Here is a 21213-nt window from a genome sequence, read left to right as displayed (position 1 = left end):
GCAGGCCCACGAATGTAAAACAATGTATATTTACAACTGAGGTATATGGTGGTCAGGCAACTGCCAGACTTCGTCATCCTCTCGTCTAATTCAACTTCTTCCTTCTCTTCACCGTAACAATATTGTTGATGTTGTTTGCCTTTGTGTAGAAATAAGATTGTTTGCTGATGATTGTGCTTTGTTTAAAGAAATTAGTTCCACTAACGATTACAACAATCTCAACACTAGTCTGGGCAATATACATCAATGGTGTGTAAAATGGGGAATGACCCTTAACACAAGCAAATGTGTCTGCTTCCAGTAACTTGCCAAAAAACTCTACTGTCATATACCTACATATTAGGGTCTTCACCATTACAAGAAGTAAGTTGCTATAAATATCTGTGTCACACTCACATCAAACCTATCTTGGAATCTTCATATTGATAATGTTTGTTCATCTGCCTTCTGCAAGCTTTGTGTCCTTAAACATAAACTTAAAACTGCTCCCACAAATATTACGCTGCTCTGCTATACTGCTCTTGGGTGGCCAAGACAGGAATATGCGTGCATTATATGGGATCCTCGTACTAAGCGCAGCATTGATTATTCTCTTGAACGTTTTCAGAGGAAGGCCGTAAGGGTTATCTTTAATAAATTTTCAGCATTAGACTCGCCTTCTGATTTAGTGCAAGCAAATAGCATTCCCCTATTACAGGCATGAAGGCAAAAATTTAGATTAGAATTTCTTTCCCAACTCTTGGAAAACAAGCTAGCACTAGATGCATCAACATATTTGTCATCCTTAACTAACAGGCCCACCCGACACCACAATGAAAATGCCCTAACCCCCATATTTTGCTCGCACAGACCTATTTAAGTTTTCTTATTTCTCGAGAACCATTATTGAACGGAACTGCCTTATCAAAGCAAGTGATAAAATTGTGAAGTAACATTTCTGAGTCTGTAATATTGTTGCTTTTTTTTTTCATTGCTGTTTCTTTCGTATTTCTTTTGTATTTTTATCGACCACCCTGCTTTGACCATGAGTCCGCAGTATTGTATAAATAAATAAATAAAATAAATTCGTAGACTGTTACATAAGGGCCACTCGAACACCTTGGACAGCACATTATTGGCTTGTAAAAACAATCAGAAGAAACAAAGAGGCTCATGTCGTCTGTGTATAAAACAAAATCTGTACACTTGTCAATAAGAGGTAAGTCATTCACATATACGTTAAATAAAAGGGGGCCCAGAATGCTTCCCTGGGGCACACCACTCAGTAATGGGCGAAAGGATGATGTAGAACCATTTATAACTATGGACTGCTGTCGATCAGAGAGATACGAGTGCAAAAGTGAATGAACAACACCTCGTATGCCATGTCGTTCTAGTTTTAGTAAATGTATGTCATGATGCTTTTTATGTATGAAGATGTTCCACCATTGCCTGGTCACCTAACAAGCACTGTGTGCTTAAGGTTACCACAGGATTCACTATGTGATAAAGAAAGCAAATAAAAGTGTATTGTATTCCAACTGGGATGATTGGAGCAGTCGGACAAGCCGAAGCCGTTGCAGAGGTGGGCTCATCACCGGAAGGCGTGGTGACAAGCTCGATGTGCCGACCACTTCGCAGTTCTATGGCGAGGACGGGGATTTCTAACCTCCACCAGAATGTTACGTGTGAAAAGACACAGACGAGAGAGGCTATTTACAGGTTATTTACACTCGAGCCAGACAGCTAGGCCGACCCTTGCTCGCACTAAGGGCAGCGACCAACTTTGCCGTCGTTCTCGCGGCAGCCCATCTCTTCAGCATCGCTCGATAATATCGTAATAATATCATGGCACGATTTTCATGAGTTGCGAGAGTGCAGTGTTTTGAGGTCAGTGTGAATCTGTGCAGTTGGTAGTGACTAGGTTAACTTGACAAGGTGCAGGAAGAGGCTAACAGAGCTTTGCTTTAACAGGTCATGCACTTCATTGGCACCCTCTGCTGATGAAAAGTGGGGCACTGAACCATGTGGACTCCAGTGTCACCAGCTTCAAAGCAACAATCGAGCAACTGCATAACAATTAACACTTGTGTAACAGCAAGGGCGGATGAACGGGCATGTTGGTAATGTTGCATCTTTGGTTAGCAGTGTGGCAGTCTACTTCATAAGTAAGAGAAGTGGCAGGAAACAGTACTCTTTCCTGCCACCTTTCACATTGCTAAGCAAAGCTACTGTGATAGCCCACTCCTCATGTAAAACGCATTTATTGGGGTCTCTGAGGTATTGTAAATATATAAATAAATAAATGAATAAATAAATAAATAAATAAATAAATAAATAAATAGAACAAGTATCTTCACATAAATGTCAGCAAAATGTTGCAGGCTTTTAAGGGAATCATGTTTCCAAGTTGCTAAGTGGACTGTGAAGCAAGAGGGACACATGGGGACATGTCAAAGTCATGTTGTGCCTTAAGTTTATAAAGTTCCCATCTCTGATTTCTCTGTTGGTGACCTTCTGCTATGTAGGAGGAGATGTCTGACCTGGTGGACATTGCTGATCCTGAACGCAAGAGTGTCCAGGAAGCCCGGAAGGAGCGTCTGGAGGCAGAAGAGGGCCACTTCAGTGCAGAACACTACCTGTAATTGCACTGCTCTCTGTCCTTGGGTGTGGTCAGTGAGGCACATTTTGTGTGCTCGAAAGCATTGCACAAGCCCAGCCCTGGTGCTGCTCATAGATTTGCATTTTTTGGTCAGTGGCAGTCTCACTCCTTTTCTTACCTCTGCTATGAAGCAGTAACAGGCCATAGTCCCAGAGCCATATTTTTAACAAGTCACTGCCAGGGTATCTACCAACCGGGAATTCTCAGGAATTCTCAGTAGTCTGGAAGAACTCGGGGAAAACTCAGGGAAATTGTGCGTCAACAGAGAAAATTAGCTGTAATTTTATTGAAAGGGTCGAAAGTTGCGGTAATGCTGGCCCGAGTAACAGACAGGAACCGTAATGAATCGTCTTTGACACCCTGTAGTCGGCTGGAGGAGTTGCCAGTGTACAGTCAATGACTGACTTTCCGGATGCCCGATAATTTGGACTTCTTTGCGGCACCACCACGTACCCCATAGAGTCAATCTATCAGAATGTCTGAAATTTCGTACGCAAGAACCCTTCGCTGTCCGATTTTCCAAACTTTTTGCCGTGACCATAGGTCTGAAATGGCATTAATCAAAGCCACCACCGCTGCCATTTTGATTACCTCGTCGCCTCGAACTGGTGCTCTCGCACGCAGATCCGCTGGCAGCCGTCGCCACCACTGCAGCAGCGCTAGACCTAGCTGCTTCGACATTTATTGTTAAGCTTCTTGGCGTTAGATGCCTTGTTTTTTAATGAAAGAATTCGCTGCTGTCAGCAAAAGCACTGACTCCGTCTTTGTGGTCCTCACGATTGGCTTAGAAGCTTGGAAAGCACGGTGCGTTGCATAATGCCGGTTCCGGAAAGTCAGCTTCGCCTCTGTACAGAAATGTTACTTAGTGAAGCATACGCAAAAGTATTGCAGTAAAGCATAACAAACGTGGGAAGGGCCTATTGCCAAGGGAGACAGTATGTCATCATACGTTGCTGGTGAAGCAGCGCACTGACACGAACACAGTGAAGACACACAAGAAAAGACTACACTCGCTGCACTCGCAACTATTTTATTTTAGAACACATACTTCATATTTATATACCTGCGCACCCTCAGGCGTCAAAGATCATCAAGGCAAGATTAAAGGCATTTTTTAAAAATCATTTGCCCGCGCATACTCGGGCTGTCAAAGAAATGGCACCTATCTATCATGGTGTGCAATCCTATCGTAAATTGTTGCAACCCTAACAACCATTTTTATTGCACAATTTTTTTCTTCCTTTTTAGTGTGCTTCCAAAAAGGCAACCTCACCATGGCTTAGATGTACAGATGGCTGACTGATACAACCCTCTCCCCTCTTGTGAATATGAAAGGCTTCGATTATTTCCCTGGTTAGCTGATCCTTATGGTGCGATAAAACTGTGGTATCATTGTAAAGCGGCCAGCACCCATGTTGTGAGCAGTGCCCCTTAATGTGGGAATGAATGTTTCCCCCCAGTGACCTTTTGTGCTCCAAAAGTCTTGTGTTTACACACCGACCCGTTTGGCCGATGTATACTTTTCCACACGATATGGGCAAACAGTAGACTACGGATGACCTGCACTCGACAAGTTTTTCTTTATGCTTGACCGTGGACTTGCGACCATTTACTTTTACTTTTCTTGAAACTCTACGATCCAGTCCGGCACATATTTTTCCGAGTTTGTTCGGCGCTGAAAAAACTACTCGTAGACCATATCTGCCACCTACATTTTTTTAAGTTATGCGCAATTTTGTGTGCATGTGGTAGCGACACAATTTTTTTGCTGTCAATCTCTTTTCTGTTGTGCGCTATCTGATGGCCATTGCACACATAACGAATCAACTTATAAGCTGATGCGCAGAGTACATGTTTTTCATATCCTGCATTCTTTAGTCTGATAACCTGTTGGCTGAAAGTCTCTTATTTTTTCCGGGCAAGACTTAGTTAAGGCCGCCCTCAGGCACGAGAAAGCTATGCCACTTTTTACAATTTGAGAGTGTCCCGAATTATAGCTAAGCAAGGGTTTTTCTGATCGTGGATTGTATGACCAGCAAACGTGGTCCGGTGTGGAAGTTAACGCCAAATCTAAAGACTAGCTTGCCATTTTTCGGCAACTCTACAGTGAAAGCCAGTCCTTGGCTGTTGTCCTTGAACACTTTTAAGACTTCATTCACTCTTACGTCCAAAACACCTTGTTCGACTAAAACCAAAAAATCGTTCACAAAGCGAAACACTTTTACCGCTAGGCCTTTAATGTTTGCATCTATCGCTTTGTCTATGCTACCTAAAAAAATTGTGCTAAGTACCGGAGCTATTTTTGAGCCTATACATATACCGGACTTTTGTCTGTACATAACATTATTCCACATTACAAAGGTGGACTCAAGGTAAAAGGTTAATAGTTCAAGAAATGTATTAACTGATACGCCACATTTGCTGACAAAATCCATCTCATCGTTGTCTTCCGGTATACAATGCCTAACACTCGATAATAAGGGACCATGCGGAATATTGTAATACAGATCCTGTACATCTATGCTGAAGAATTCACATCTTCCAGGGTTAGACGTGCTTAAGTACGTTACTAACGTTTCAGAGTTTGGTAAAACGAACAGATCGGTAACTATCAAGCCATTAAGGTGGTTTTGAAGAAATGAAGAGACAACCAATTGCCACGAGTCCCTTTCTGATACTATGACTCCGAACGGAACGCCAACCTTATGTGTTTTTGCCACGAAAAACAATTCGAGGTGTAGGTTGCACGAGCGCTTAGCTGCTGAAGCAAGTCGCTCAAAATTGTTGCTTGCCAGTAATGTGACTGCTTTATTCCTCACCTTTTTAGCTTTTACGTCGACACGTACGAAATTCTTTCTGACCGCTGTCATCGCCTTCTTTTGGAAGAGACCTTCAGGCACGACTACAAAACAACCTTCCTTATCAGAAGTCAGAAACCGTAAATCGTTCTTCACGCCAAAGTTCACTAGATTTCTTACGTGTTGCTCTTTTCTGTCGGCGGTCATTGTCCTGGAAAGCACATCCATACACTCTGTGATGAAACGTGGACGATTCACCAACTAGCCCAACTTTCCACTTTACTGAGACAGTATGTATTCCTTAATTATACATGCATGCACCCGGTATCTCCTGTCACAGTACGAGAACCGGTATGCCTAATATGTGTACCGACAGGCCTCCTTCAGAGCGTTTTCAAATGTGCCTGTGGCAGTTTGAGCCCTTAAGGGCAGTAAATGACATGCATTTATTTTTTCCAACTGGTTGATTTTTCGGACGTCTTCCCGACCCCTAGGGAGTTCGAAAAATCAGACGTGGACTGTGCAACTGACCAAGAAGATGCTTCAAATGGTCCGTGGGGCAAATGAGTGGCGGGAGGAGGACAAGAACAGAAAGGACCCACGCATTGAGGAATGAACGGGAAAAGAAGTGTGCTGCCGGCGTTTTGAAGGAGCTTGAGCTGAAAAAAACAAAGTTTGGCTGATGCCGAGATGCAGGTGTCTCCCTTCATCCAAAATAAAATAAATTCTTTAAAGCAGTGAAACACAACACTGAGGTGTCATGCACGGGCTGAGGGTATAGTATGTCAGGACAGTTGAGGTTGACTTACGAGCTCTTAAGAGAGAATCTCAATTGTGACGAAGTTCAGGTCTCATACCACTGAGCTTGCTATCAGTTAATGATGATGATGATGATGATCATCATCATCATCCTATTAATGTACACTGCAGGACGAAGGCCTCACCCTGCGATCTCCAATTACCCCTGTCCTGCGCCAATTGATTCCAAGCAGCACCCGCAAATTTGCTAATTTTGTCTCACCACCTAGTCTTCTGGTGTCCTCTTCTGCACTTCCCTTCTCTTGGTACCCATTCTGTTATCCTAATGATCCAACGGTTATCTAGTCTGCGGATTACATGACCTGCCCAGTGCCATTTTTTCTTCTTAATGTCTATTAGAATATTGTCTATACCCGTTTGCTCTCTGATCTATACTGCTCTCTTTCTGTCTCTTAAGGTTATGCCTAGCATTCTTCGTTCCATCGCTCTTTGCGCGGTCCTTAACTTGTTCTCAAGCTTCTTTGTACTGATTGCACTGATTGCAACTGATTGAAAATGCACTGATTGTATACTTTCCTTTTCAATGATAACAGTAAGCTCCCATTCAGGAACTCACGATGTCTGCCATATGCGATCCAACCCATTTTTATTTTTCTGTGAATTTCCTTCTCATGGTCCGGGTCCCCTGTGATTAGTTGATTTAGGTAAACATACTCCTCCACAGATTTTAAAGGCTGACTTGTGATCTTGGAACTCTTGTTCCCTTGCCAGGTTATTTGTCATTATCTTTGTCTTCTACATATTAATCTTCAGCCCCACTCTTACACTCTCCCTGTGAAGGTCCTCAATCATTTGTTGTAACTCATCTGCAGTGTTCCTGAATAGAACAATGTCATCGCAAACCGAAGGTTGTTGGGGTATTCGCCGTTGATCTTTACTCCTAAGCCCTCCTAGTTTAATAGCTTGAATACTTCTTCTAAGCACGCAGTGAATAGCATTGGAGAGATTGTGTCTCCTTGTCTGACCCCTTTCTTTATAGGTATCTTTCCTATTTTTCTTGTGTAGAATTAAGGTGGCTGTGGAATCTCTGTAGATATTTTCCACGGTATTTACGTAAGCGGTCTGTACTAATTTATTGCGCAATGCCTCTATGACTGCTGGTATCTCTACTGAATCAAATGCTTTTTCGTAATCTGTGAAAGCCATATAGAGAGGTTTATTGTACTGTATGGATTTCTCGATAACCTGATTAATGACATGGATGTGATCCATTGTAGAGTATGCCTTCTTGAAGCCAGCCTGTTCCCTTGGTTGACTAAAGTCCAGTGTTGCCCTTATTCTATTGGAGATTATTTTGGTAAATATTTTATATAATACTGGGAGTAAGCTAATGGACCTATAATTTTTTAGTTTTTTAACGTCTTCCTTTTTGTAAATTAGTATAATGTTTGCATTCTCCCAGTTTTCTGGGACCCTTGCAGTCAATAGACACATCGTATGGAGAGCCACCAGTTTTCCAAGCATTGTGTCCTCCATCTGTGATTAAATTGACTGTTATTCCATCTTCTCCTGCCACTTTTCCCCGTTTCATGCCTTGCAAGGCCTTTCTGACCTCATCTCTAGCTATAGGAGGAGTTTCTGTATACTGCTCATTATTGTTTTGAATGGAATGCTCCTGAGTCGTCTAGGTATTGTAAAGTTCAGTATAGAATTCTTCCGCTGCTTTTACTATATCTTCGAGATTGCTGATGATATTACCCTGCTTATCATTTAGTGCATACATCTTGGTTTGTCCTATGCCAAGTTTCTTTCTCGCTTATTTCAGGCTGCATCTATTTCTTACAGCTTCTTCAGTCTTTCTCACGTTATAATTTCTAATATCACTTATTTTCGCTTTGTTGATCAGTTTTGACAGTTTTGCGAATTCTATCTTATCTCTTGAGTTGGACACTTTCATGCTTTGTCGTTTCTTTATTAGGTCCTTTGTTACTTGGAAGAGCTTGCCTACTGGTTGCCTTGGTGCCTTGCCTCCCTCTTCAATTGCTACCTCTGAAGCCAGCCTCGTTACGGTTTCATTCATTACCTCTATGTCATCATCATCATCTCTCTGTTCTAAGGCTGCATATTTGTTTGCAAGTACCAGCCTAAATTGGTCTGCTTTTACCCTTACTGCCTCTAAGCTGACCTGTTTTTTCTTGACCAATTTTACTCTTTCTCTGTTCAAATTGAGGTGAATCCTGGCCTTCACTAACCTATGATCACTACATTTTACCCTACCTATTACTTCGAGATTCTGCACTATGCTGGGATCGGCAGAAAGTATGAAATCAATTTCATTTCTTGTTTTATCATTTGGGCTTTTCCAGGCCCATTTTCTGTTGCTACGTTTCCTGAAAAAAAGTGTTAATTATTCTCAGCTTATTCCTTTCTGCGAATTCTACCAGCATCTCACCTCTAGCATTTCTAGAATCGACACCGTAGTTGCCAATTGCCTGTTCACCCGCCTGCTTTTTCCCCACTTTTGTTGATAGAAATGGCTAATATTCGAAAATATTTCCTTCTGCATGCATCTCCTTTTTATTCGTATTTGAGAATGTCCGACTCCATTTACAACTTTTTTCGAAGACATTTCATTTGCTGTGATTTTACTAACCCCTCCCTTCTATTCTCTTTTTGAATAACGTAAACACTACTCCTTAGTATTCAAATTGGAATAAGTCATTCTTTTTTAAAATTTTTTTCATATGCTTACTAGAGAGTGATAGCATCGGGCAATATGGTCTCAGCCCGTCTTGATATAAAACATAGTTTTGCATCACTCAGGGAATTTTGCAAAGGCACTCAGGGAAAACCTGGAAAACTCAGGGAATTTGGAAATGTCAACTTGGTAGACACCCTGCATTGACCATTTTGTCGATGAGTGGCTTAGGCAAAGGATAGATCTTGAGGATCTAAACTTCCCATGCTGCCATGTGCATGTGTGTGTTTTGTAAATGGCATGCTGTGCCGGAATCCCCACTACAGTAGAAAGTACTGCTACTCTACTGCTTTAGCATGCTCGACATTTATATAATGCGAGAGTATTTAGAGCTGATGCAAAGCGTGCCTACCTACAAGATTTTGCAGCACAACTACTGTCACAAATTTCAGCGCTCTAGAAATGTATAGAGTGTGGGGTTCTCCTCCCGTGCTCTTGGGGCAAAGGAACGACAACACAGTAGTGCAAACAATCACAAGGGCATTTATTGCACCTTTAATAGATCAATGCCTGCTAGCCGAGTTGCTATCCACAAAACATGCCGATGGGCGCGCGACAAATCTAGAAGTCCGACTCACCGCGACCGGATAACGAGCGAATATGTTCGCCCCATGCTGGATCTCAACGCCTGGTCGTTCGCATGTACGGTCACGCGAACGGTGGCGCATTCCAAGGCGGCCACGCGAGACGGTCTCGCAGAAGCATGGGTTGGCGCACGCGCGGCAGAGCACGTCCGTCCCGCTCGATGTCCTGAATCCAAGAGAGCGCCTTGTCTTACCCGCACCCAAGTAACCCCGCAGCGGCGCGACACTCGCGCCGCGCTTGTACCACTCCGACTGCTGCGGGCGCCAGGCCACGCGAGCCGTGCGGGAAAACAAGATATCAGGGGATGCGTGAGAGTCGCGCATCCCCACATCCCCCCAACCTTAAATCACTTCTTATTCCGGCGAAACATGTGACACGGTCTAACATTAACCCGTGCTTCGCGAACAAGATAGTACATGCAACAGTGGCCGCGCTGAGGAAATGTCCACACGCTGTCCATAACATATGCGAGCCGACTGTCCTTGGGGTACACCGCTGGCGTCCGCCGGTCACAGCAGCAGCTTTGCGACTCGACGGCACGATCCCAGGCCAGGACTCCGGAGACGACGACGCCGTAGTCGGTACGAGCAAGCGTCGCTCGCGCCGACACGCCCTGCTGGCAAGAGCCGCCGCAGCTGTTGGTGACCGCCGGCTCTTTTGTCCGCCGCCGAGGGTTGTGAGCTGGATGCAGGAGGCCGCCGAAGTCGCTGCACCGAACTGGCCACAGCATCACCATCGCCCGGGGTGACTCCAATGACGCTGCGTAGACTCAACACACTCGGCAAACATTACAGTAGTGCAAGGGAGAGGAATTCTGCATGCGCACCGCCCACGTGGTACGACGTTCAACTCGGCTAGCAAAAGATCGGGCAGCTACTCAGATGCTAAGTTCACGTGAACGAAGCTCACTTCCTTGAGCCGAACGAGTAATTTCAATTCGTGCGCGGCTAAATAGAATGAGGGAAGCAAATTGCAACGCCTCAACGCCACGGTCCACCAGGTTGTGTCTCTCCACGTGTGACAGGCAGCTTCGTAAAGCCTTAGGCCTAAATCATCGCTACCCTGACAACAACCGGCATCCAAAAACAACACCCAAAATGGGCGCAACACAGGCAGCCGCGAGGAGACGTCAGCTCTGTGAGGTGGTCCTACTCCGCTCGGTGCACACAGCATCCGAGTTGACGGCGCCCACCGTCCCAGACGGTGTCGGAGCGCACGGTGCCAGGCCGCAATACCAGTCAGCCCGTCGTGGCACCCGTGGCCCGCGGCCACCCGGCTCCCAGAGCCGCGACTTCATCCGAGTCAAAGAGATAGAAGAAGCTATTTACATAAGAAATTCGGACCACCCACGAGGCTTCCGTACTCACTCGCTTTAGGCTTGCCACTGCTCCGCGGGCGCTCAGCCTCGCTCTCCCAGGATGCAGACCACGTGGCTCTCGTACCAACGAATGTCAATAAAAAAACACTTGTGAAAAGCCTTAGCATGTTGACAAGTTCAAACACACTACAGCCACCGTCGCCTCTCTCAAAAAAGCACGCCGCCAACGCTAGCGATCAAAATCCACGCTAGCCCTACGCTTCGATTGAAACAAAGGTCTCGAACGAAGCAAAACTGTTAAATCTGTCGTCCGATGCCCCAAGAGGTCCACGTTGGGCAGCCAGATGTGGGGTTCTCCTCCCGTGCTCTTGGGGCAAAGGAACGACAACACAGTAGTGCAAACAATCACAAGGGCATTTATTGCATCTTTCATAGATCAATGCCTGCTAGCCGAGTTGCTATCCACAAAACATGCCGATGGGCGCGCGACAAATCTAGGAGTCCGACTCACCGCGACCGGATAGCGAGCGAATATGTTCGCCCCATGCTGGATCTCGACGCCTGGTCGTTCGCATGTACGGTCACGCGAACGGTGGCGCATTCCAAGGCGGCCACGCGAGACGGTCTCGCAGAAGCATGGGTCGGCGCACGCGTGGCACAGCACGTCCGTCCCGCTCGCTGTCCCGAATCCAAGAGAGTGCCTTGTCTTACCCGCACCCAAGTAACCCCGCAGCGGCGCGACACTCGCGCCGCGCTTGTACCACTCCGACCGCCGCGGGCGCCAGGCCACGCGAGCCGTGCGGGAAAACAACATATCAGGGAATGCGTGAGAGTCGTGCATCCCCACAAGAGACACAGTTCAAGTATGTTAAAGAACATTCATCTCGAAGAAAAAAATGACGAAATAAAAAAGAAACAGCAAACTACCCTGACACACTCTAAACACTATGCACAGACGAGACACTCCAAAAACTTGCTATGCACATAAAAGACAAACAAGCCCTCAACTACTTATTGTTCCTCCGTTCGACTAACCAACACGACGTCACGAGCAAACGAACGTTCTGACCGTCACCAGTCGTGTCGGACTCCGGCCCAGCATGGCAATGAACGTTGGCCTGCGTGGTTCCAATGCAGCATGGGTGTTGACCTCTGACAAGAGCGATGAGATTGTAGTCTTCCGCAGAGACCCGCATGGCACCGGACGCGGTCTGAGCTAGTCGGCCGTTGTGCCGCTGACCTGGCCAGGCGATTGCCTTCGTGGCACGGTACAGCAACCAGTTACAGCAGCGTGGGGTTGGACCGGGGCTGCGGAACACAGCCACGGCGACGCAGTCGAGGCTCAGGAGCTGGAATCGTCGCTGGCCAGCTCACGAACGCCCCCTCTCTGGTTTGTGGTCCCCGAAGCTGCGGCCTCCCGTCTCCAGAGCACAGCTGGAGATGCCACTGTCTTCCTTCTTGACCACTTCAGCAATGCCAGCTCATCCCCGCCTGTGTCTTCTTTTTCTTAATTTCTTTTTCCTTCGCGCTTCACGTGCTTCTGCCCTGTGGGTACCTTCTCTGTTTCGTCGACTGGCATCTTCGTCTTTTCCACATTGTCATACAGGTCTTGCCGGTGACTCATGACAACTACAGCTGCAGGTTTAGCCAGTTGGTGTACGCTGAAAGTGATATTCGTAGAGGTGGTTTGTCAAGAACAGAAAGCCTTCAGATCTTTCTACGTACAATCTCACAGGGAAGGTGAAAAACTATGTCCTCTGACATCTTGCTCTTTGTGGAGTTTGAAGTATGGAGGTCTCCCCAACTCTGCTATTTCTCAGAGATGGCTTTAAGAAGGGGGGTTCTGTATTTCACAGTATCGTGTACACAGAACAACCATTTAGCCAGAACATTTTATTTAATTTGGAAGTCTCAGCTCAGGAACCAACTGAAGCACTGACTTTAACAGCATCAGTTGACATTCAGCGTGCAAACACAGAAAGTATAGGGCAGTGTGTTTCCATTATCATGCGTTCGCACATCAGCTTGTGCATCATTGATGAGCCCTCCTTTCCGCTCCCTTGGATGGCCAGAACAAGATTGTGCACCAATATGAAAAAGTGTGCACCAAAAATTCAATGTTCTGCTTTTGCCTCAAGGTGCTGTAACATCAGATGTGATTATTATGGGTACACAGTAGTTGTGCATGGCCATTGTTCCTATGCAAAAGCATAGTTCTGTACCACTGCACTCGATGGCACTCCAGCAATTAAGTAAAACTACACACAACACTTGACAAAGGACATTTATTGACACTAATTCAAAATCCAAGCCAATCCTATGAAAGCCACAGCGTGCATCCACCATGGCTGGTTCAAACTGCAGCAGAAGACTGAAGATGTTGGCATGCAAAAGTGTCAAGTGAGTCTCTTTGCCACCATGGAAGATATTGCGTGCAGTGCGTAAAGCTGTATCTCTGCCAGTGCTGCCACTCTTTGCAGCCTGACCAATCAGCACAGCACTCTGCAATTGCATAGAAGTTGTCCTTATTGCAATTGTGCGTAGGAAGAAGGTAGCTGGTGTTGGCAGTGTTCATTTTGACCATTTTTGTGGGACCGGTGGTAAAACAGATTAACAAAGGTGACTATCAGCGATAATGCCCTCACGGGCTCACTAATAGAGTAAGTTGGCCCAAAAGACAGGAGGACAAAGTTTTTGAAAGGAGCTTCAGTCCTTGTGCTTCGCTTAGTACCATGCTTGCAAGGGAGCTTGTCTGAACCCCATCAACTGGTCACATTACCTTAATACTGGCCACAATAGTAGATGGTAAATTGAAATGGATATCTGCTAAGGTGCTGTTATGCATCTGAAATGCCTTTCTGCTTCTCACTGTAATATGCACAAAATCACAAACAGTATATTTTTGGAGATAAACGAAAAAATGGGCTGTCACAAAATGTGGTATCAAATGAGACTAATAAGTGGTCTTCATTCATACCATTTGCGAAGCTCCCCATAGGGCCCACATTTTTAAACCCAGACACAGTGCTCTGCAAACAGCATAGGGTTCTAATGACTGCTGTGCCACTAATGGACATCAACAGAAGTAATTGTAAAACACCCAAGCTCCACAAAGTAAGACCTATGCATGCAGTGTAAGCAAATTCAGATATACAGTCTTTCCAATCAGCATCATTGTTTTGAACCATATTGACCACTTTGAGCACTTTTTTTATCAGGCAGTGGGTGATGACTCATTTCATTTTGTTTGTTGCTCACATTTGGCTTGTGAGTCAGTTACCCTGTACCACGTAGGAAGAGTACCGGAACACGCCCGGAGTTTGGAGTTTCAGTGAAGAACTCTGGACTGTAGTGTGAAGTTTGTAGGTGGCATTAGAGTATAGAAGGCCCAACAAACCTCTGCTGCACTAAAGTTGGCTGTTTATGGTCAGCTTTGTATAGATGGGCAATGCTGTTTGTTGTGCCTATAGCACAAGGTCATCTGCATGCTCTTTCTTAACTCAGAGCTGACCGTTATGAACCTGCTGGCGTGGAGCAAATCTTGGGCTATGAGGCCCCCTGGTGGAACCTGGCAGCGTGCTTGGATGGCAGCGGTGATACAACTGAGGACCTCTGTGAGTACCTTGAGCAATCTGTGGCGCCTCTTTGGTTGCACATGCAAGCGTCTTGCTTAGTAGCTTTCTTTTTCAATCTTTTTTCCATTGTGGCGGTGAGCAAAGCTCTTGATCCACTCCCCAGCCTTACAGAGGCCACTGATGCAGTGCATGTCACTCTTAGGGGCAATGCTTAGTTAAGGGGACCCTGAAATGATTTTTGCGATTTTGTACAAATGTATTGAGTTATGGTAGGCCCTTCTGATCATTAAGCAACACATTTAAGCGTGTTGTGTAAAGTGTGTAATTTATTATAAGGTTTTAATAATGTGCATCACTGCCGATAGCAGTGGCGCTGCACCCCTGAACTGTCAGTTGCCCAGTTAAAATAATGATCTATGTAGCTAGGGAAAGTGCTGGGTATGTGGGAGATGGAAATTCAAGACGGTGAGCAAACCGAGAACAAGATGAAAGCAGGAGCCAACGTTTCGACAAGTGGACTTGTCTTTTTCAGGGTGACATATGCTCTCCTCAGCACAGCGTATAGCAGGCACGTACCCAAGGGGGGGCCCGGGGGGGGGTCCGGGCCCTCCCCCCCCCCCCCCCCCCGAAATTAAGTGGCATACACCCCCCCCCCCCCCCCTATCTGCCCACGCCACCACTCCTCACACACATTCCTAAAGCGCCGACAAATCAATCTACTCGGCAGTCAACATTTTGCTGCCTTTTACAACTAAAACAGTGTATGACTAACTTCCGTAGTTTTTTTTCGACGTCAGTTAACAGAAAAAATATCCATGTGAGCCATCCTGGTCATAGTGCAAAAAGGCTCCAAAATCAATGGCACATACCCCTGTGGAATCGGGAACCTATAACGCGCCCTTCAGATTCTTTGGGATGGGCCCACTTATGGGGAGTGCTTAACGCCTGCTTCACCTCCACCGCGGCTCGCCCCGGCATTGCACTACCTTCGGGATGGATCCACGTATGGCGAGCGCTTAACGCCTGCTTCACCTCCGCCGTGGGTGGGCCCGGTATTGCAATATATTCAGCATCGGCCTACGTGTGGGGAGTTCTTAATGCCTGCTTCACCTCCGCCGGGGGTTGGCCCAATATTGCACTATCTTCGCGATCAGCCTACGTATGGCGAGTGCTTAACGTGTGTTTCACTTTTGCCGCACGTCGGCCCGGTGTTGCAGTACTTACGGGATTGGCCCACGTATGCGGGGTGCTTAACGCCTGCTTCACCTCCGCCGTGGCTGGGCCCGGTGTTGCACTACTTTCGGAATTGGCCCACGTATGCGGGGTGCTTAACGCTTGCTTCACCTCTGCCGAGGGTCGGCCCGGTGTTGCACTACTTTCGGGAATGGCCCAAGTATGCGGGGTGCTTAACGTCTGCTTTACCTCCGCGGCTGTTCGGCCCGATATTGCACTATATTCAGTCCGACCCGCAGCGGAGGTGAAACACTTTGCTTTTCGTTTGAGAGCTTTGACTGTCGTCAGCTTTCGCTGCCATTCCATCTCCACAGAGTGGAAAGGTTGTCAAGTTTTTCACTCCTTTTGGATGGCGGTAGTTATCGGCATCTCCTGGGGTGTAGGGGCCAGTTTTCTCAGCGATTCGGTGCCCACGCTATAAACTCAAGATGAATTCAGTTGTCACCATCTATTGCAGCAGGCAGGGCATAGTTTATTGTTTTAATCATAATATTTTATTTTATTTATGATGCCCAACACAATTTTTATGTCACCCTCTATTCGACGATCACGCGCATCGCTGTTGCTATGTTAGTTCAACCTTCTTTGTTTATACTGCTCCAGGGGCCAGGAAAGGGACTCTGTTCATAGCCACCTGGTCTGTATGCTCATGGAATGAGTTGTGGCCGGAGAAAACGCGAGTTGCATTTAACTTTTCATTTTGCTTCATTATTTCCTCGAGTGACGGCTCGCCGCGACGCTGGCAGATCCTCGGAACCATATATCCACGATATGGTTTAGGTAAGGTGGCAAATAAAATATTGCGAAACAGCGTCCATCATAAAATCCTGCATTGACCGTTCAACCCATAAGCAATATGACTGTCACCCCTTACCTCGTCTGGTTTTTCCCTAACTGTACAGCACTTTTCGTGCAAAATTGGCAACTGGAAATAAGAGTCGCAAGGAGATGAGAAATTAAGCGATCTACTAAGGGAGAAAGCTCAGGCAACAGCCAAACAGGGAGGACAAGCGAAAATGGTTTGTGAAAATACTTATGGATAAACATCTTTTTATTTAAAAAGGAAGTAGAGAAAACGCCGCCGGAAGTGGAGAATAATTCCGTGTGCTTTGAATGACTCTTCTACCTTCCTCGGTGGGCGCAGTACGTCTAGAACCGCAGCGTCCTGCACTCTACGCCGTTGTACGGGACTGGTGACCACGCATCGTTACGCAACTTCCAAAATAACGACACGAGTCGGTTTTGGCACTTGGTAGAGCTGAATAGGAGAGATCCAAAAGAACTGTGATTGTTCCGCAAATATACATTTCCCTATAATTTATAGAAATCATATTAGGCCCCTTGCTATTTAACCTGTACATAAATGACATTGTTAACATTAATCAAAACGCCAAATTTATTATATATGCAGATGATACCAGCATACTTTTTTCTGGTAATAACATCGATAAACTTATCACTGATTGCAACGATACCATAGTCAAACTGCAGCAATGGTCCTTATCCAATTACATGAAAATTAACGAAAATAAAAGAAAAGCAGTTGTCTTCCGGCCGAAAAATAAACCTGTTCCTCCTCATGCCAATATTGTTTTAAACTCTCACCCTGTTGACATTGTTGACCAGTTTAAATGTCTAGGTGTGATATTCACTACCAATCTGTCCTGGGAACCGCATGTGAATTTTGTATTAGCCAAACTTGCTCGAATAACCGGTGTAGTCGGTCGTCTCCGGTACATGCTTTCTACTAAAACGAAAATATTGATCTACAATTCTCTTTTCTATCCACACGTCAACTATTGCCAACTTGTCTGGGGCACAACTACTTTCTCTAACACACAAAAAATATTCCTTATGCAAAAACGGTATCTACGCCACGTATACAATGCTCGTCATAATGCAACCACTGCAAAATTCTTTCACAGGGCACATGTTATTACAGCTCACAAGCTATACCGCTACCGTTTGAGTGCTCGGTTTAAAGGGATACAGAATAATCGAAGAATATAGAGAAAGCCCCACAATTGCATTCCTAAGACACGATTGCTATAGTATATAGTCATTATTCGGGTTACTTTTGAGCGGATAGCTTTATTTTTGACTCTCTATGAGCGGCCACCGCGTCACTCGCAAAGCGCTCCCGACAACAAGCCGGCGGATCTGACGTCACACCTACCCCCAGCAACCGCGGAGCGAGTTGGCCGGCTGCGCAGTTTTGTTTTCCTCGCGCTGCGCAGTGCAAAATGCAAAGTTCTAGTGAGAGCGATAGCATGAGCGGAACTTATGACTCCGACTTGGATGAGCGGCCTACTGAACGACCACGAACGATAAAGGCAAACGATACGATCCGTCCGCGTCGTCAAGCGAAATTGACGACCCGCCGCAGCAGTGCCCCTCCGCGGTGCCGAGAGAGCCTGGACCAGCAAAGTGGCGTTTACACTGTGCATTCCAAGTACACGCGTTCGCCTCGAGAGATCAGGGGCGGCATCATAGGTGGAAACCAGATATAAACGCGGTTCCGGCGGCTCGGATCGCAAGCTCGCACCTGTCACGAATGAGTTAGCTAGACCAGAGGCGCACGCCTCATTGACAGTTTTGCATGTGTGGCGGTGCGCCCAGCGTGATTCACTCACGCAAACGCTTTGCCATGTTTGGCTTCAACAGAGCGAGGACGCTTATGCCTCAGGCTATGCAATGTCAGGCGACGTAAGGAATTTACTCTGCGTTCCGCGCAAAGCGGCTTGCTCCGCCCGCTTGGATGGATAGCTGCTAGCGCGTAAAACATGAAAGCCACCAATGCACAATACAGGTGTCGTGAGTACACACTGTACAAAAAAAAAGTAGAAATCGTTGAAGATATTGACGCGTGTAGACCTCCCTGTCCCTACGCCCTCGGAGCAGGTGTGGCCGGCGGCGTGAGCATAACAGTCGGCTGCCGACTCTCGCGCGGCAGGTGCTTGATGCGCGCAAGTAGCTGTTTTGAGAATAGATGTGATGAAGCAACGGGTGAGGATTGAAGCCAGGCATGTGCAGTGACTGAAATGCGCCTCTGGAAGCAGGCAACGTCTTGTTATTCACGGAGTGAACGAGTACATGCGCAGCGGTTTCAGCGTCCCGTTGTTTCATCGCAGCCGAGCACTCCTTCCCTTGGTGCACACGAGATGGCGCCACCAGTCTCATGTCGGCGAATTTTTTTTTCGTCAGCCGTCGCTTCAGACTATCTTCAGACGATGCGGATTTCGATTCATTCTGGCAGAATTGGCCAAACATCTGGCTCAGAACGTCGTACAAACGACAAATTACGGTCAAACGGCACCTGTGCGCAAAACTACAGCGTGAACAAGTACGCGAGAAAAAGACTACCGCTGCCTGCCGTTTTCACATGCGCACAGCAGACCCACGGCATTTTGCGGCATTGACACGGCTGCTCCACACATCGAACCACAAATCCACGAGATGAAAGACGAGGTTTTCGAACAGCTCACACGACGAAGCGGTACGAATAGGACGGTCGAACAAAGAAAGCGCGTTGCTGCAAACGTCAACTCGCCCCTTTGCGCGCTCAGTGTGGACGATCACTCGCAATGGGCCTCGAGGTGGGTAAGCGTGACGTGATATCCGGTTTTGCCAGAGCTTTCGGAGGAGGCCGGTAGGTGCTGTGATTTGAGAAATATTCACTAAAATAATTACTTTTCGCTCACTTCTCCTCAGAAAGAGTGCTGTTTTGGTCGCTCTCGGTGCAACAGCTATCACTGGAGACAGAAATCTCGGCGACAAATTTTTTATTCACTATCCCTTTAAATATGAGGTGAAAAAAAATATTCATAGCCTCGATGCCTTGGCACATTTAGAAACAAATGAGAAATATTACAATACTAGACGTGGAGAAAACTGGAAGGTTGCTGTACCACGCTTGAATTCTGGTATGGAACGTTTGTGTTTCTCTCTCCCATCTCTTTTAAACTATTATCAGTCACTAAATTTTGATTTATTTAGTTGCTCCACTGTTACACTTAGAGACCTGTTTGCTTATTGACTAACCTGATTTCAGCTATTCTGGTGTTTGTTTTTATCTAGCTCAAAACTTTTTCTTTTCTTCTGCATTTATCAAGTGCCTTGATACGCTTATTGCCTGTTCATTCTTTTGTGTTGACTGTGTTTGATTGATCTGGCTCAGGACTTTTTATTTTATTTATTGGCTTTGATCAAGTGTCTCGATTTGTTTATTGCTTGTTTATGCTCTGGTGCTGTCTAGACGCTGCCTTATATATGGGTCTGCGGACTCGTCAAGCCGCCAAGTGGCAGCTTTTTTTCCGTAGCCCCTCCATCTGTAGCACCTGATGGAAAATAAAGATTTGATTTGATTTGATTTGATTCTTCCAGAGCTAATTAAAGAAACGCTACTAGAAATCATTATTTTGCACTTTCGCTGCTTAACTTGTTCTTGGCAAGGTCCTTCCTGCACATCATTCATGTGCGAGTCCATTTGATGGGGTTCTTCTTTTGCCAAGTAAAGAAGAGGTGTATCTCACAGGCGTACCTGTGAGATACACGTTATTTCAATTCTCTTTTGCGGGTTTACGTTGCTTTTTGGCGAATGGTAGGCATTTTTCACATTTGTATGAGTAAAAGTACCCTCCCCCTCATTTGCATAGAAAAGTTACCTTGGGTTGGGGCCCCCCCCCCGAAAAAAAATCCTGCGTACGTGCCTGGCGTATAGTATAGCTATGGTTCTTCTAAACGGAGGAGGGTAAGGCAGGTGGGCAAGGCAATGACCGAGGGTGTGTTAGCGGCGAGGATGTAGAATTGAAAAGAAAGGTGTGCTACTGAACGTCGGTGGAGGTATGTGAGGTAGCATCGTGGGCCAGCCAGTTGACATGTCACTGTAGGTTCCTGTTTGCCCCCTTCCACGGAAAAAAGAACCGACAGTGACACGTCAACCAGCTGATGCACGGCGTTACCTCACATTCCTTCACTGACGTTCCACACCTTTCTTTTCAGTTCTGCACCCTCGGTCATTGTCTCAACCACAAACTTTAACCCCCCCGCCCTCCATGTAGAAGAACTGTAGCCTAGTTGTAAAGTGCCCGCTTTGGCTGCGGGAGGTTGAGGGTTCGATTTTCACCGCCACCGGGCACCAACTGCTTCTTAAATGGGCACAAGTGTACCCATATGCTGTTTGGCTTTCTTCAGGGGTGATATCCTTGGGTAAGGAGCCTGCACCCTAAATTCCCGTTGAAACCGTCATGAGCAGAAAAAAAAACGTATCTGTCTATACTGTGGCGAGGAGAGAATATGTCGCCTTGAAAAAGACAAGTCCACTGATCAAGACATTGGCTCCTGCTTTCACCTTGTTCTTATTTTGCTCATAACTTACGTAGTTGGTGTTATATTCTTTATAAATAAGTTCGACTGTCATCATCATCATCATCATCAGCAGCAGCAGCAGCAGCCTGGTTATGCCCACTGCAGGGCGAAGGCCTCTCCCATATTTCTCCAACTACCCCGGTCATGTACTAATTGTGGCCATGTTGTCCCTGCAAACT

The 21213-nt window shown here is 46.2% G+C and overlaps 1 protein-coding gene across 3 annotated transcripts in view; it reads left to right on the top strand.

Moving 5' to 3' along the window:
• LOC126527445 (protein SHQ1 homolog) overlaps positions 1–21213 on the top strand; it is a 142014-nt gene that overhangs the window by 67698 nt on the left and 53103 nt on the right. For all 3 annotated transcript variants that reach the window (XM_055068425.2, XM_055068426.2, XM_055068427.1), the window contains 2 exons: positions 2508–2620; positions 14364–14473. In XM_055068425.2, coding sequence (XP_054924400.1) covers positions 2508–2620; positions 14364–14473 — 223 coding nt within the window. The remainder of the gene's footprint in view (positions 1–2507; positions 2621–14363; positions 14474–21213) is intronic.

The sequence above is a fragment of the Dermacentor andersoni genome, chromosome 9, assembly GCF_023375885.2.
Source record: "Dermacentor andersoni chromosome 9, qqDerAnde1_hic_scaffold, whole genome shotgun sequence".
Taxonomy (NCBI): Eukaryota; Metazoa; Arthropoda; class Arachnida; order Ixodida; family Ixodidae; genus Dermacentor; species Dermacentor andersoni.
This window is presented reverse-complemented; position numbering and strand designations above follow the sequence as displayed.